At 41.3% G+C, this 17,689-nt stretch overlaps 1 protein-coding gene across 1 annotated transcript; it reads right to left on the reverse strand.

Moving 5' to 3' along the window:
* Positions 1-354: 354 nt before the first annotated feature.
* Positions 355-16,439, reverse strand: LOC311289522 (uncharacterized protein). The gene is made up of 3 exons (XM_084407595.1): positions 16,390-16,439; positions 15,447-15,603; positions 355-1,379 (listed from the first exon to the last, which is right to left on the reverse strand). The coding sequence occupies exons 2-3, from the start codon at positions 15,529-15,531 to the stop codon at positions 451-453; spliced, it is 1,014 nt and encodes a 337-aa protein (XP_084263721.1). The 5' UTR covers positions 15,532-15,603; positions 16,390-16,439; the 3' UTR covers positions 355-450.
* Between the last annotated feature and the right edge of the window lie 1,250 nt (positions 16,440-17,689).

The raw sequence follows: 17,689 nt of genomic DNA on the forward strand, positions 1-17,689 counted from the left end.
GTTAGAAAAGTCAAATCATACTCAACCACCCCTTTAATTATTTTGATTACAACTGAATGACATGTAACGCCCCCACACAGTCTAAATTAAAGGTCGTCTACATCAACCACAAAAAGAAAAGAAAAAGCCTCAAGGGAAAGTATAAAGAGATGAATAATATAAATAACAAATAATAATACAAATAAAAGAAGTGGTAATGAAGGTTAACAGTCAGACAAAGCCCACATTGAGCTGCGGGAAAATGACCTTGATTTCAAACAGATACACATTATCTATTGCCGTACTCTTTAACAAAGAACACAAACAGGGTCTCACATTTACATGACTTTATGTATTTTTATTTATTTATTTGTAAGTATGATGTTTTTATTACAAGGATCTCTACTGAATATCTTTCTCCAGAGTGAATGTGCAGATGATTCTTGAAATTTCTCCTTTTTCTAAACCTTGTCACACCGAGGGAAACAACATTTTCTTTTCTGAATGAGTTTGCAAATGCCGTTTTAGGTCTGAGGGAGATCTGAAACTCTTCTCACACTGAAGACACTTGTAAGGCTTCTCTCCAGTGTGAACTCTCAAGTGACTTCTAAGGCTTCCTTTAACCCTGAAGCTCTTTCCACACTGAGGACAGGTGTAAGGCTTCTCTCCAGTGTGAACGCTTATGTGAATCCTAAGGCTTCCCCTAACCGTGAAGCTCTTTCCACACTGAGGACAGGTGTAAGGCTTTTCTCCAGTGTGAATTCTCATGTGATCCTCAAGGTTTGCTCGGTGTTTGAAACTCTTTCCACACTGATGGCATATGTAAGGCTTCATTACGGTGTGAATTTTTACATGATTCTTAAGTTGATTCATGTCTGAGAAACTCCTTTCACACTGATTACATGTAAAACAGTTCCCTCCTGAGTGAATCCTCATGTGATGATTAAAGCTTTCATTATATCTGAAACTCTTTCCACACTGAGGGCATATGAAGGGTTCCTCTCCGGTGTGAATTCTCATGTGAGTCGTAAGATTTGCTTGTAGTGTGAATCTCTTTCCACAATGTCGGCAGGTGTGAAGCTTCTCTCCAGTGTGAACGCTCAAGTGAACATCAAGGTTTTTTTTCTGTGTAAACCCCTTTCCACACTGAGGGCATATGAACGGCTTCTCTCCAGCGTGGATTTTCAAGTGAATTTTAAGGCTGTCTTTTCGACTGAAACTCTTTCCACACTGTTGGCAGGTCAAAGGCTTCTCTCCAGAGTGAACTCTCATCTGGAGGTTTCTAGTTTCTGTTTTATGAGTCTGTGAACAACTAAAAGATTTCTCCCCAGTCATGAAATCACAATATTTCTCATTCATTTCATTCAGTTCTTGACTCTCCTGTTTCAGCTCCATCAGGTCTAGGGTAAAAAGAAACAAATGAAGTTAATACCAGTTTAATGGCACAGAGACATGAACACATTTAAACATGTAAAAGACCAAATCCTACAACACATATGCTGAATCCTATATCCACTAAACAACTAACAAAGGTGTAACCTTTTATATCGGAACCTAATAATAATAATAATAATAATAAATATAATTTATATAGCGCTTTTCACAAACTCAAAGTCGCTTTACAGGGCAGGTAGATAATGTAAGAATTGAGAAATTAGGAAATACCGGACAGTCTGGTTGAAGAGCGAACCAGACCCCTGAGAGAACAATGGACCTCTCTGGAAATTACTATTTGAACTCACCATTTGAAGAGTCTCACTTCAGAATACATCTCTCCCCCTCTTTCCCACTCCCCCTCTCTCATGCTGAGACCACATGTAAATCACCCAGAAATCCATATGGTTTAATGTTAACAATTATCATCCAGTTTAATACATATTTGGTATCATTTAAAATGTCACAGTGCAACTGGTACAAATGTCTCATTTCCAAACAAGTAAACAAAAGGTAATAAGGTTTTTAAGAGTTTAAATATAACTTGTAGACAAAGAAAGATGATCTCCTGACAAATGGTCTCCTACCCCCCCAAAAGGTGTAACCTCTGAATGCAAATTTCTTTTGTTAGAACATGTTTCCATGTGAAAGGTTTGTCTATATAATGAAATGCAGCGGGGGAATTCGGGGCCTTTTCTGTATTTCAGATTAGCCCATGAGAGTGAGACGTCCCAGCCTCATGTATTTCTTAATGTTAGGTTGCATCTCTTCTCTCTATTCCAGAGCATTTGATGTGTTATATCAATTATCTTTGAATTGATTATGAAATTGGCATGATACATTTACCTGACATAATAAATTGTTACATTTGATTATTCTAACAGACTTTGACATTATTTTCATTAAAGAGTTAAAAGGAATAGTCAAACATTCGCTCACAATTAATGATCCAAAGATATCATTAAAACCTTTTCATTTATGGAGTCAGATGAAATAACGAGAGAATACACATTCAAATGTATTGCATTTAATAAAAAAATACTTTGCCTAGAGAAAAGGACAGTAACACGTAGAGACCTTCCGTGCTGGTCGGATGCCAGTTTTGGGCCGAATGAGCGCAAGCTTACAATAATAAGAAAAATGCAAAAAAAAAAAAAAGGTAGAGGTGAAGAGATGCGTCCTTAAGGCGGGACTGAAAGATGGTGAAGGACTCAGAGGTGCGGATCTCTTGGGGGAGGGAGTTCCAGAGCCTGGGAGCTGCCCTGGAGAAGGCTCTGTCCCCAAAACTGTGGAGGTTGGACTTGCGGATGCAGATGAGACTGGCTGAGGTGGATCTGAGGGACCATAAGGGTTGGTAGGGGGAAAGGAGATCAGTGGGGTAATGAGGGGGCCAGATGGTGGAGGGCTTTGTAAGTGAGGATCAGGGTTTTGTAGGTGATCTGGTGGGAGATAGGAAGCCAGTTGAGTTGTTTTAGGACTGGAGTGATGTGGTGCCAGGATTTGGAGCGGGTGATGAGTCGGGCAGCTGCGTTCTGGACCAGTTGGAGTCGTTTGATGTAGGTAGAGCTGATGCCAAGGAGAAGTGAGTCACAGTAGTCCAGTCAGGAGGAGATGAAGGCGTGAATGACTCTTTTAGCAGCAGGGGGTGTGAGAGAGGGTCTGAGTTTGGCGATGTTGCAGAGATGAAAGAAGGAGGTTTTGATGACATGACCGGTGTGTAGCTCAAGGGAGAGGGTGGAATCAAAGATCACGGCAAGGTTGCGGGCCTGGGGACATGGGGAGACAATGGTGCCGTCGATGGTGAGAGTGGGGTTATTGGTTTTGCTGAGTGTGGATTTAGAGCCTATGAGGATGAATTCTGTTTTATCGCTGTTTAGTTTTTCAGGAAGTTGTGTTGCATCCAAGTTTTAATAGCTGACAGACAGGATTGATGTGGGAGAGGGAAGGATTGTGGGGGGATTTGGTGCTGAGGTAGATCTGGGTGTCATCGGCGTTGAAGTGGCGAAGTATCTGACCAAGGGGGAGGATGTAGATGATGAAGAGGAGGGGGCCGAGTACAGAGCCTTGGGGAACACCTTGGGTGACTGTGGCTGTGGTAGAGATGTGGTTATGGAGAGAGAAGAAGTGGGATCTGTTTGAAAGATTGGAGAGGAGTCAGCTGAGTGCAGTACCTTCGATACCAAGGTCTTTGAGTCTGGTGAGCAGGATGTTGTGGCTCACGGTATCGAAGGCTTGCACTCAAGTCGAGGAGGATAAGGATATTGAGGGAACCAGTGTCAGCGGAGATGAGGAGGTTGTTGAGGACTTTGAGGAGAGCGGTTTCTGTGCTTTGGAGGGGGTGAAAACCAGATTGGAGAGGTTCAAATTGGTTATTGGCATGAAGATGGGTTTGTAGTTGAGGCGACTATACGTTCCAGGGTTTTAGACAGAAAGGGGAGGTTGGAGGTTGGATATTGGCCGGTAGCTGTTGAGGGAAAAGGGATCCAGACCAGGTTTTTTAAGGATTGGGGTGACAGCAGCAGTTTTGAAGGCAGAGGGGACAGTTCCAAGGGACAGCGAGGAGTTGAATAGGTTAGTGAAATAGGGGCATAGGACGGGGAGGCAGGACTTCAGGAGTGGAGTAGGGAGGGAGTCAAGGGAGCAGGTAGTGAGTTTGGAAGAGCTGATGAGTTTAGAGATATTAGGAGGGGTGACTGAGTCAAACTGGGAGAGGAGGCAGTGTAGATGAGGGGAAGGAAGATCAGGAAGGATGGGGAGAAGAGGGGCCGTGGTAGGTGCTGGAGTAGATACTGGGAGGTCAGATACAGGGGATAGAGATTGGTAAATGATGTTGATTTTCTCAGCGAAAAAGTGTAGGAATGAGTTGCAGCGATCCGGAGTAGAGGTAGGGAGGGTGTTGAGCCGAGGCTTGATGAGGTTGTTTATTGTGGAGAAGAGGGTTCTGGGGTTTTGACAGAGGTTGGTGAGGATGGTGGAGAGGTAGGCAGATTTGGCAGCAATGAGGGCGTCTCTGTTGGCAATAAGGTTGAGTTTATAGGCTTCATGGTGGACTGTGAGAGATAATTTTTTTGCCAGACGTTCAAGTTGGCAGCCAGTTTGTTTCAATTTCCGGAGTGCAGGTGTGTACCACGGTGAAGAGGTGTTAAAAGTGACGGTTTTTGTTTTGAGGAGGGCCAGAGTGTTGAGGGAGGTAGACAAGGTGGAGTTAAAGCCCATGTTGCAGGTTTTTTTTTATTTATTTTTATTAATATAACCTTGTATGAAAATACCATATGAAAAGTAAATGCAGGATTAAAAATTGTTTTGCAAGACATAAGGGCACAAATTTAATACAAAACGTGACAGTTTCCTTGACCGTGTTGAAAAACCGCTTTTTTTTCACCATCGCGTCATATGACGTCACATGAGGGAGTCGTTTGCCGGCTCTGCGTTCGCTCAGTGTGGAGCATAGATATAAACACTAGATGTCACCTTGTATACGGCAGTTCATTGGAACATTTAGCATTCAATCAAATATTCTAAAAGATGTATTATTAATAATAATGTTATTTTAACATAATATCTCGTTATTTCGACATATGTGTGCGTGCAACAAGCAAGATGTGCATTTGTAAATCCGGTGACACGGGTGCATTGATTTTTTATTGATAAACTAGTGTTTTCTTACAGTGTCGACTCGGCTGCAAAGATGAAGTTGACGATCACCATATTCATAGTGAACGCGCGAGAGAAATGCACATAATGGATTACATAATCAGCCTTTTTCTTTTCGTTTTGAATTATTTCGTTTAAAGACATTTCAAGCTTTGTGTATTTGATGTATTTCTCATGTCTGTGTGAGGCATACACTGAGTTTCGTTAAGTTAGGATGAGATGCGCTCCAGTTCACGTGCAATGCAAGTGACCGCGCGGGCGCCTCCATGATTATATTGTCTGTTCGTTATATTTGCTTCTTATTAATTATGCCTAAATCCAGGCAATTGTTTGATGAAAAAATGATTAAAATTAAGATACAATTTATACAAAACGAAATTCACTTTAAAGAAAGGCTTTAAACAGTTGACATTTTCACAAATTCCAGTGTCCTTCCACACCTCCATCCCCAGTTTGCAAGGAAGAAACAAGCCCTTGAGCCCACTGTATCCTTGTGCAAAACGTACACATACATATTTGTGGAATTCTGTGTATAATAATCATGGATGTACTGTTTGAAGATTGACAGCGAGAGGACAAGCATACTATTAGGACTGTACTTACAGGTTACAAGCGCCACACTGTTTTTTTTTTTTAAGTTTGAGTACAATTGGTAAAAAAAAAATCAAAAGTTAGGAACAACACAGCCAAAAGTGGGTATTGAGGATCAACTCCTGCATATTGTACATTTTAAACACAAGGGTTATTTTCAAATAATATCTAAAGAGTACAGCACATTCAGAATTAATTTTGACGGTCCGCCGTCAGCATGTGGTTCGGCCGCCGGCGGGAAACATGACGCTCATGGATCCGTCAGAGATCACTTATTGTACATCTGTTTTACAAAATGTGCCTTGTCTTAATTTAATTCATTAACATATCCTACATAAACTTGTAATGTAATGCATTTATGTGTTTGTTATTAGTCTGCAGCCGACACTTATTATTATTATTATTATTATTATTATTATTATAAATATAATATATTATGTTCTATAATTCATTTTCAATCTGTACAAACCGACTTTAATGTTTGTGTTGGCTGTTTCTACATATAAAGTTTTTATACAGTAAGACAGTTGTGATTGTGATAATTTTTTTTATTCATCGTCACCAAATGGGTCAATTCAAAGCCTTTATAAAGTCCCCCTTCCTATTGAAACTGTCTCCTAATGGCTGACACACACAACACATGCAGGTAAGGGTCTAAATTCTAGCTTTGCTATTGCCTGATACATGATGATAATAATCTGTACAGTATTGTGATCTGAGCATAGTGTTGTACATATCGTCGGCTAACGTGAATACATCTATAAGCTAACACTGTTCTCTCGCCCTGTTCTCCTCACACCACAACTCACCGTTGTTCTGTCTAACCCTGGCCTGTCCTGCTCACTTGGCTTCATATCAGGCTCATAATTATATGATATCATCATATATATCAATTATATATGAATTATATATATCATACGAGTAAACATTTAGGCTACAATTCCCCCAGCTTTCCGAGCTGTCATTGCGATCCATTGCTTTCCTATTGTTTACTTTGACCGCTCTCCCTCATGTTACGTCACTTCCGGTTCGGCGGTTTTCAAATGCGGAAGTAAAATTATCTCACAAAAAAAAACGACTCCAGAAGCCTAAATAGCGTTTTATAAGTATATGTTTATATTTAAATCTAGTTCCTACATTATTTTTCAATACATTGGCTTACTGGGTACTCTTAACCTGCAACATGGGCTTTAAGGTGGTTTGTGAGATCATCAGGTGAGGTGAGGGTTGAGTCTAGGTGGAGAGTGGTGGAGAGCAGGTCAGAAAGATGGTGGGGATCAATAGATTTAAGGTTGCGGAAGGTGATTTTTCTGAGGAGGTGGGGGCGTGGGTTTGGAGAATGGATGGTGAACCGTATCAGTTTGTAATCAGAGAGGGGAAAGAGGCATGGATGGGGAAAGAGGCATGGATGGAGGTCGAGCACCGGTTGGTTTGTGGAGAAGATCAGGTCGAGGATATATCCTTTTTCATGGGTGGGGAATGTAACATGTTGGGTGAGAGTAAAATGGTGAATTCTGATGACAGCTTGCAGGTGGGGGAGTCTATGTGGATGTTTAGGTCACAGAGTAACTGCAGACGTGAAGAAAGATGAGACTAGTGTAAGGAGTTCAGTAAAATCAGAGAGGAAAGAGGGATTTGGTTTAGGTGGCCGGAAAATGAGGATGACTGTCAAGGAGGAAACAGCAGTGAAGGCGAGATATTCAAATGATGATACTGAGGGGAGGGTGAGTTCTGCGATCCGGAATTTCTTAGGGCGCTTTCACACTTGGTTTGATTGCCTGTTCCGAACCCCAGTTCGATTGCTCCCCCCTCCCCCTGCCCCCGATGGACTATGTTCATATTATATTATTTCTATCCGAACCGCAGTACGCTTGCGTCATCAGGCTGCAGCTGGCGTAATGGTGTTGCTTGGTAACCGCGAATGAAAAGGCGCCCGAATGGATAGACTTGCTCGGTTGACATTTGTTCTTCTTTTTTTTAACCTTTGGTTTTGTTTTCAACATAGACATACAGAAACACACTTGTGTCTGTCTGCCGCAAAAATTCTGAAAACGTTTCAAAGACAGCGGGCTGTCCGCCGAAGACACATTATACGTCATCAATAGCGGTTCACTTCTGCGGTTTGGTTCGATTGCGTTCATATCAGCAGCGAACCGTACCCGAGTTCACATGAACCGTACCCCAGACCACCTTTTTAATCGGACTCGAGTACGGTTCGCGGATGCGCACCCGAGTTCGGAAGACAGCGTTCACATCATCCAAACGAACCGAACTCTGACGTCATTCGAACCCGGGTGCGCACCAAAAGTGCTAGTGTGAAAGCGCCCTTATTGAAAATAACGCCGAGGCCACCGGCACGGCGGGAGGGGCAGGGTTTGCAGATGTAGTTGTAGCCAGGGGGGGGGATGCTTGGTTGAGGGAGAAGAAATCATTGGGTTGTTGCCAGGTTTAGGTGAGCAGAAGGAAATCCAGAGTGTTTTCCAAGAATGAGTTCTTGGAAAACAGGGACTTTATTGTTGAGCTATTAAGTGTTGAGGAGAGCAAAGTTGGCACGGTGAGAGGGTGGATGTTCCATTCCATCAGGAATGGCAGGCTGGAAAGATCTGAGGTTGTCCCAGTTCACAGTGTGTGTGGTCGGTGGGGAGGGGGGGTATTGCAGTTGAGGAGGGACAGTGAGTGAATTTGCAAATGATTGGAGAATAGGTGTATGTGAAGTGCGGATAGCACTGTAGTCCAGACCGGGTTTACTGTGCAGCCTGACGGTGCGTTCAGCCCTTTGTGATCCGGTGGGGGAAGGATTCTGATGACTCGGGAGAGGTGCGACAGAGCGTGCAGGTGACCAGATTGATGGAATGGATTGTCCGTGGTGGAAGTAAACAAACTTGCGGCGAAAGCTTCTGGGGATGTAACAGGGTCGACGAAGAAGTTTGAGCTGTTTGATGACTGGGATGCAGGATGGAGTGGAGTAGTTAATTAGTTCGACCAGTTGCAGAGTTGAATATTTGAACATGATGGAGGGACTGAGAGCTTCGTGATAGCAGTTAGTCATGGACTAGAAGCACAGAGGTGGATAACTGATGTGAGTGCCAAAATGATCCGCGGCATGACAGGGGGAGATGAAAGTCCAGTCTCGGTCACGGCTTGCATCTGGTGGAGGTAGCCTGTGAGAAGGAGGTAGGCAATCGGGTTAGCTGCTGAAGCAGCTAGGATTAGCCGCCACACATTGGGTGAACGAGGGCAGCCAGATAGGGGCTAACTGACGAGGTGACAGTCCAGTCAAAGGGCCCAAGCAGTTTTGGGAATCAGCTGAGAGGCTGTCCAGAGGTAGGGGTACAGCGAACACAAAGAAACAGGAACACAAGAGGCAATAGTAGACGGAGAAGCGGCGATTAAACAGCGCCAGCGTCCTCTCAAGAATACTGAAAGACACGACTCAATTGATGACACACAGTAAGAGTGTAGAGTGAAATGAGAACCTCTTGTCAATATTGTTAATTCTTTGCTTTCTTTAGGACACATCCCAAATAATTACAAGCTGGCACTATTAAATCCCACAATAGAACACTGGCTTGGGATCCCACTGGTCCCAACACAAATCTAGCAAGATCAGGCATTTTTACCGTTGCAATTTAGTCAACAAATGTTCAGAAAATATTAAAGCGTGTTTTTACTACACAAAACCAAAATAAGAAAAGTCTGATACTCTGACAAATTTCCCAGTAGTTACTTGTAATAAATATTGGGGAACAATTGATTATGAATTTTTCTGATAAATCTTCTTCTGAAACCCCCCCAGAAATTGAATATATTAAAGACTGGTTGAATGCATTGATTGTAACAGATGAAGATGAAACAGAAAAAAAATGTTAAGGTCACAGGTAAAGTTGAGATTTTTATGGACGATCTTATAGTTCAACACCTCCAGAGGGACAACGCAAGCTCGCAAGACGGAGAAGGAGAGAAAAATGTTGGCAAATGTCTTCCACTAAGGCTCAACTCCCTCGAGACGAACCAATTCATCGTTCATACAAATTATCAGACAAGCCGAACGATTAAATAAGAAGATAATAGACATCGCAAACAGTTTTATGGTTGAAAATTAAATAAAATGTTCAAATGAGGATGAGTTGAATTTGCAGAGCAAGCTCAAGTTACTTAAAGCCTAGTTTGAGCTTGGCCGGCATGACTTAAGGGTCATTGTTAGAAGTGTGATGTATGTGTCTAGCTATAGGGACATGACATGACATGTTTAGGGGTGTTAAAATCCAATGTAGTTTTGAAGAGAACTTTTGACGTCTCTTGCTTCAAACATAGAAAATGTGTGAGGTTAGAGAGGGGTCAAAAGGGCTGTGATAGAGGAACTTACCATATAAAGCTTTTAATGTACGTGCTGCATAGAATAAGTGTGGAAAAAATAACAGATAACTTGAACATGTGCTTGTGCAAGCTTATGCTAATAGAGGGACTAGGATAAGTCCCAAGTAATTACCTTATAAGGGAATTAGCTGTACTATAATGACAGCCCATAATTAGAAGGCGGCCCAGAAAATAGGGTTAGTATAAAAAGCTTAGAAGGGTTTTTTTCGGGGCTGCATTTCGGGTGAAGACTTTTACGTGTTTATGTTATTTTTGCCTTTGAAAATTTTGTCTTTGTATTATCCTGAATCTCTTTAAAATAACAAAATCATGCTGTGAATCATAAAACTTTTTTCAATAAGTCTCAGAGTCATTTTTTTCCTATAAATATTTCATGATTTTGGTCATGGAATATTAATACTGGCAAACGCCCAGTGCATTCGAATTCATGATTGATCTGGTTAGAGGCTCCGCCGAGGACCCTGAATCGACATCCTACATCCTTGATCTAACAGGTAAGAGCAATATTTAATTGCAGAGATGTAGGAGAATTTGTAGGAGAGTTTAATTATGGAGATGTAGGAGAATGGTTTATTGGTTACAGTGGTATAGAAATACAACATACTGAAAAACAAAATGGGAAAGAATTTGACTTTGTAAGTTGCAACAAATATTCAAAATCATTCATATACAACGGGCACAAATCTGGCACCTCTGGGTTCCTTCCTCCTTCTTCCACATACTAAACAAGATACTACTGAGAAATGGGTTATCACAGTGTTTAACTGTTATTGTTATTTGTCAAATATAAGTGTGTGTTATTGCACATAAGTTTTAATATTATGTTTTGTAGGCTCCGCTGCAGCCAAACTGTTGTAGCCTAACAAAAGTTGAGGCCCACTACTAGGCCCAAGTAATTTGTCATGCGTGGTTCTTTGATTTAAACACATTTATCTTATGGTATGTTTAATTGAATGCAATGCTTTAAGTCTGTAATTCTGAGGTGCGTTTCCCTTTAAACAGGGTTGTAAATCTCAGTTCCTGGAGGGCCACAGCCCTGCAGAGTTTAGCTTCATTCCTGCTTCAACACACATACCTGTAGTTTTCAAATAGGCCTTGATTCCCTGCATAGGTTGTGTTTAATTAGGCTTGAAGCTAAACTCTGAATGGCTGTGGCCCTCCAGGAAATGGGAGCTCTACCGCAAGTTCTGCCAAGAAGACTCTCAGTCATTAATCACGTTATTCATTAACCACAGTTCTAGGCAATCACCAATCGACATTACTATTACTATGTTCGCAGAAACTGATGCCTGCATTCACTCACCCGCGTCTCGATTGCAACCATAACGACACAGAATCATATCGTTGATTCTGATCTCACCGACTCTGGCGGCCGCACGTTCTCGAGCCCCAGGCCCAAGCAGAGCGAGACCCGTGTGTAGGAAGCCAGCGCGTGGCGGTTCTCAAGTTTTAGGTAGGCACTTGTTCCACCAGCCAATTTATGACACATTATAACATTGTGACTGCATGAAAAGAGCTTTACTGTTTTTAAAACAGATTTGTGAGCATTAGTGGAACTGCAGGTGTGAGAATAAACATGAAACACGTGATCATAGGTGTGATAGCCAAAGGACAAATAAGCAGAAAAATATACAGTGCACCTACCATGACGCGGCGACAGCCGAGTGTGTGTGCATTCATAATGGTGCGCATCCACTGGCGCCGAGCTCGTGTTTCCAATTCATTACTCACGTAATTGTGTGTGTGTGTGTGTGTGTGTGTGTGTGTGTGTGTGTGTGTGTGTGTGTGTGTGTGTCCAATCATTTGGCCGGATCCCGTGATTTCCTCAGATATAATAAGGAACCACTGGTGGTGGTTGAGGAGAGATTCCCTGATATGATTGTAAAGCGCTTTGAGTGTAGGCCTACAGTGGACATATGAAAGTGCAATATAAATGCCTCATTCATTCATTCATAAAACTGGATGTCTCCATCCAGTCTAAAATGTGTTTGCGCCTGTAGGCCTAAGTCTATTCCGGCGCAGTATACTTTATAACGTCCTATAATGGAAGCCTAATGCCATGTTGGTAGATTGGCACCTGCAGAATTTCCTTTTGATGAAAGCCCAGATAAAAGTAAAAAGCTATTATTTTGTGTAGACCCATGTCCGAGGCAGTTCGACTTCACAAGCACATTTCTTCACACACGCACACACACACGCTCGTGAGTTATGAATTGGAAACACTCGCTCTGCGACAGTGGACGCGCACCGTTATGAATGCCTGTGCAGCAACGTGAAACAACGGCAAGCACACGCGAAAGTTCTACGGAGGACTGTATTCTCAAAATGTGTTTCATCTTTATTCTCGAAATAGTTTTGACTTTATTCTCGGATTTCTTTGTTTCTCGGTGCGGTTCAGGGCTTCCGTAGGCTATTCTGATCATGCCATGACATTTTCTTGTTGTGCAGCTGGCTCTAGAGGCAGTATTTTCTATTTCTACTATGTCGGGAGAGTTATTCTTATGCGTTTTAGAATAATGTCACTTGCCAGGTCATGTTAGGGGATAGACAACAGAATTTATTATACTTGTCAAAACGAAAATAGAAACCCCAATATGTCTCTTTTTACATTTATTTTGTCCTGTTGTCGGCTTCAGCTAAGAAAATAAATAGTTTGCCCCACACGTCCAAAATTCTTAGCACACTTTAGATAACCTTCCGCAATGAGTGCAGGCTCTTTGGTGGAGATCTGCTTTGAATGAAGTTCCATCGTGACAAATGAATGGATGAAAAGTGTCTGCTATCCTCCGGATTTGGATTACGGATGGGGCTTACGACGAGGTTCAGGCTTTATTAAGCTTACATTCAGAGGATGAAATCCAGTGGGAACTGTAAAATAGCATGCAGTCCTACATCATCGGACTAATTTGCCTAATCTTCATGGTACTTTAGACCTTTTTTTTTACTCTTTCTTACGAAGAACAACCTTCTGGACAACAACCAGCGGATACTCAACTAAGACTACCCTGCTCTCGGTCACTGAAGCTCTGAGACTGGCAAGAGCAGCCTCTAAATCATCAGTTCACATCCTGATGGATCTGTCTGCTGCGTTTGACCATCAGATCCTCCTGCCAATCCTAAAGATGAAGGGCATCTCGGGAACCGCACTCCCATGGTTCAAGTCTTACCTCTCAGGTAGGTCCTTTAGGCTGTTGAGGAAGGGTGAGGTGTCTAAAGCCGCTTTCCGACCAAGTAGTTACAGGAACTTAGTTCTAGGAACTGTCCACTTCTAAACAGTTCTAAGAACTACTCTCCCCAAACTCGGTTTTGCTGTTTGCGTTCACACTGGCCAAGTGGCCATAGGAACTGGTAGGAGGGGTAAGGGCGTGACGCAAGCACGGTGACTTTTATTTTGACTGCGCGACGGACCTTTATTTTGGCGGCGCTGAGAACGCCAGAGCAAACAATGCTCGCATTCTCTGTGTTCATTAGTTAGCGATCTGTCTAACAGTACTGTTTAATATGTTATTAGAGAGAACTGTTATAGAAAGTAGACAGTATATTAAAAAAAAGGTTATTAGCCTATGCCGTGTGGTTGATGTCCAGTGTTGCTAGCTGGGCAGATAAACATAATCATGTTTGGCTTGGTCCCCTCAAAGTTGCGTTGGATTTTCTCTTCAGCATAAAGGTTTAGAGACCCATCTATCACTGTTTTCCATGTTTGTATAGTTAGTTTGTAAATATATAGGCTATAATCTGTGTGTTTACATTCTAGCTGTTTTAAAAATGGCGGGTGCTGGTGTTCCGCGTGCGTTCGGCCAATCAGCGTACACTAACGTCACGGGTAGTTCCTATAGTGCTGGTTTAGACCCTACTCTGAAGTAGGACCTAAATTAGTTCCTACAAATGGAGTTCCTAGAACTAAAATCATTCCTAGTTCCTGCGGTGCGAACACGCCGACATCCGGGTACTTTAGCCAATAGTTCTAGGAACTGTGAAAAGGTTCCTCCGGTCGGAAAGCGGCTTAAGGCGCAACATCTAGCTACTGGGGTGCCTCAGGGCTCAGTGCTTGGACCATTTCTCTTTTCTACATGTCATCACTAGGATCTGTGATTCAGAAACATGGATTCCAATCACACACAACTCTACCTCTCATTCTAACCAGATGATCTGACTGTTCAGTTCTGCTCGCATCTCAGCCTGTCTGACAGGCATTTCTTGCTGGATAAAGGAGAACCACCTTCCACTAAACCTTGCGAAGACAGAGAACTGCGCAATACAAGCAAATGGGAATTGAATATCATAAAAAAACTAGCAATGCGCACCAGAAAACGTGGAGGGAAGCGCTTTTGAGTACCAACATTTTTGGGGACAAGGACACGTTTGCTTACTAGAGTAGGATTTTTCTCCATCTCTGGTAATATAGCAATCATGATTAGGGCAGCAAAATATAACATTTTACTATCAATATCGCGATGTGCGTATCCGCAAAAAAGTCACATCACAGGATGAGTGATGTCATGCACATATGTAAGTTTACCCATCGTGGAGTGAAAGTTTATCATTTACATGTGTTTTTGCAAGTCCTGTCATTTTAAACATCAAGCGCAAGAACAAGACTGGAACTCGCACACTGTTTAGTGCGTGCACACAGAGCCTGCGTTATGGGTAAGATCCCCCGTAGGGCTGGGCGATATATCGCATGACATTGTTAGGCGCATCTCGTCAGTAAAACCGGTTCCTTGATTAGTAGTAAATCGCCATCACCTGCTTTCAGATGGAGCGGCATTCACTACAAAGAGCCGTAGTTAACTGACAAGCTGAGCCATATCGCATTAATAACCACAGCTGTTTGTTAACCCAAATGTTAATCAAACAACAAAAGAGAAAATCACTTTTATAGGATTAACACAGATAAATTGTATAAATTACATTAATACATTACAATTTGCCTGAAAAACACGAAGCACTACTTATTTCATGTGTGATGACAACAGCTTATAGGACAAGTGTGCTGCATAAAGTGTGAGTACCAAGCAGATCTCCAGGAGCTCCTTTGAGAACCAGACCAAAAAAGTTATGTGCACCCCTGGTTATAATCAATAAAGCTGTCTACACTGCATAATTAATCTCTGATTTACATAGTGTCAACACTTTGTTATAATGAAAGGATTCGTGAACGTGCAGAAAGAACCTGGAAAGCCCAGCATTTTGAGCGGTGAATGGATTTGACTAACTTAAACGCCTCTGATTGACCATCGTCTCCTAAGCCACGGGCTGGTCCTGCTTTTGGGAAATGCACCCCTGAATGTTTATGGGTATTTACACAACACCTTTTAACAGAAGTTTTTAGTTGAAAACGTGAAACACACATTGTGGGATCGACAGGAGTGAAACACACACGAAACACACAGTAAAACACACAAACTAACCTGTTTGTTCCTCAGTATCTTCATGTTGGACTCTGAATGTTTCCTCTATCTTCACGTCTTCACTCTTCTCTTTAATAAACGCCATCTTTACAATAGTGTGTCACGTGGATCTCAGTCGCTTCACCAGGAGTTTTTCTGTGTGTTTGGACACTCTGTTCTGTTTAAGAGGAGAATAGTTAACAGAAAGAAAAACACTCAAAACTAAATCTCCGAGTGTGTGTCAATCAGATCTAGTTCAGTAGTTCAGTTCACTGGTAAGAGAGTCAGTCAGAGAGAGAGTTAATGGACTTAAATGATCTGATTAGACTAAAAACACTCTAAACTAAATTTCTGAGTGTGTGTCAATCAGATCTAGTTCAGTAGTTCAGTTCACTGGTAAGAGAGTCAGTCAGAGAGAGAGAGTTAATGGACTTAAATGATCAGATTAGACTATACAGGCAATTAATATTTAGGAATTATGATTTACATGTGGTATGTATTTATTTCTAGATTAAACTGTGATGAAAACATTGTCAGCTGATTTGTAGAAGTTGTCATTCCACATGTGTGTGTTGTTGTTGCTGCATTTACACTGGTGAACTGCAGGAGTCGTCAGCGTGATTCGGTGATTCGAGCGCTTACAAACTCTGAATCATTTGATTCATTTGAATCTTAACCGGTTTCGAAAAGCTCCGTTTCTCTATCATTACTTGCCAGAGAACAAACAGCGTGTTTATGATGAACTGATTCACAATATACCGAGCGAAATGAGACGCATTTTTCTACATGTTTAACGTTACTCACAAAAACTGTTCATTCATGTTATTTATGCACTCTACTATGTTCTACTATGAACTATGTTCATAGTAGAACATGTTCATAAAAAATTCACATGTTATATTTCTATATAATTGTCCGAACTGGTTACATTGGTTTAAATACTTTAAACGATTAAACCACAAACCTTTCTTCAGCAGAATCACAGATGCAGGAGCGGCGCAGCCTTATGACGTCATGCTGTCACGCCAAAATAAAAGTCCCGTTCACACGAAATAGAAATTCACACACAGAAAACACATTCAAATGTTAATATAAAGGATTCAAAGAAAGATTCGCAGATTCCCAGTGCAGATTATTTCAATGCCACTGAGATTTTATCAAAAGCTTCTGGCTTATATCTAAATATAATTATACCAAATAGTGAGCAGTTGTAGCTAAACAATTAACTTTGAGGTTGCAGAGAAAGATACTGTTTAATTTATTAACTAAAACTGAATCCTTATCATGATGAATATATCATCTTATTTCATCTAAGTTTATCTACATAATATAAGCACATTTCAGCTTTGATTCGTTAAAGTGCATTTTATTAAAATGGCCTTGACTGTAAAGTATTACACTGATTGTAGGTTTAAAACAATTCATTGTGACTGTCTGAGTGGAAAACTTAAATTAAAATGGCTGAAATATTTTCTTCTAAATGACACTTTAATGTCAAACTTTAATAAAATTGTTGAATGGAATTTGTGCTGATGTGTGACTAAAAATCTCTTAAGCTCTCAGCTTCACCAATAGGTTCTCATTTACTGGAAATAGATTTACAAACACTTTTTAATATGTATGTAAATAAGTCTATAGCCTATGTTACATGCTCATATATTCTGACACATAAACAGCATAGAAACCATAAAATAATTAGACCAACATTTACTTGCATCAATCAATGGTTGGTATTTTTATAATTAGTATTAATATAATTGTTACATTTGATTTATTGCCACACTTTAATATGTGAATTATATTATCAGAAAACTGAACATTTAGCATTGTCAGGCTTTTATTTGTGCTTAATGGATAAAACAACGGCGCTGCGCACTCGGCTGCTCATACACATGGCTGCTGTAAATTTGACCTGCCACAAGATGGCGCTGTTTTCAACACTCTTGATGCTTCGAATCTTTTCCCGAAACATTCAGGGGAAAGCCTCAGTGCTTCATGAGGCTTCATTTGCCCATCCCTAGTGCATGCCGTTAAGAAGACGGAGACACAGAAGATGTAGGTTCAAACAGGTAACTTATAATAATCCAACAGGTAGCGATCCATACAAAGAAAACACACACCATCGTGTTAACCATACTAGACAACAAGTGCAGGATAAGGTGACATATACACAAACTCAAACAAGATAAACTAACACAGCTGACACGGATGACCTAATAATGACATGCTGGTAATGAGCCGGGACGATTGAAACGCGGACGGAT

Source organism: Rutilus rutilus (genome assembly GCF_951802725.1).
Source record: "Rutilus rutilus genome assembly, chromosome: 4".
NCBI classification, from domain to species: domain Eukaryota; kingdom Metazoa; phylum Chordata; class Actinopteri; order Cypriniformes; family Leuciscidae; genus Rutilus; species Rutilus rutilus.

What these genes read in the sequence shown, in the direction of transcription:
- LOC311289522 (XM_084407595.1), bottom strand. Translation starts at nt 15,531, where the DNA reads ATGGCGTTTATTAAAGAGAAGAGTGAAGACGTGAAGATAGAGGAAACA. An exon ending in AGATACTGAGGAACAAACAG is followed by an intron (nt 1,380 to 15,446) that starts GTTAGTTTGTGT and finishes TTTTTACCCTAG; the next exon opens with ACCTGATGGAGCTGAAACAG.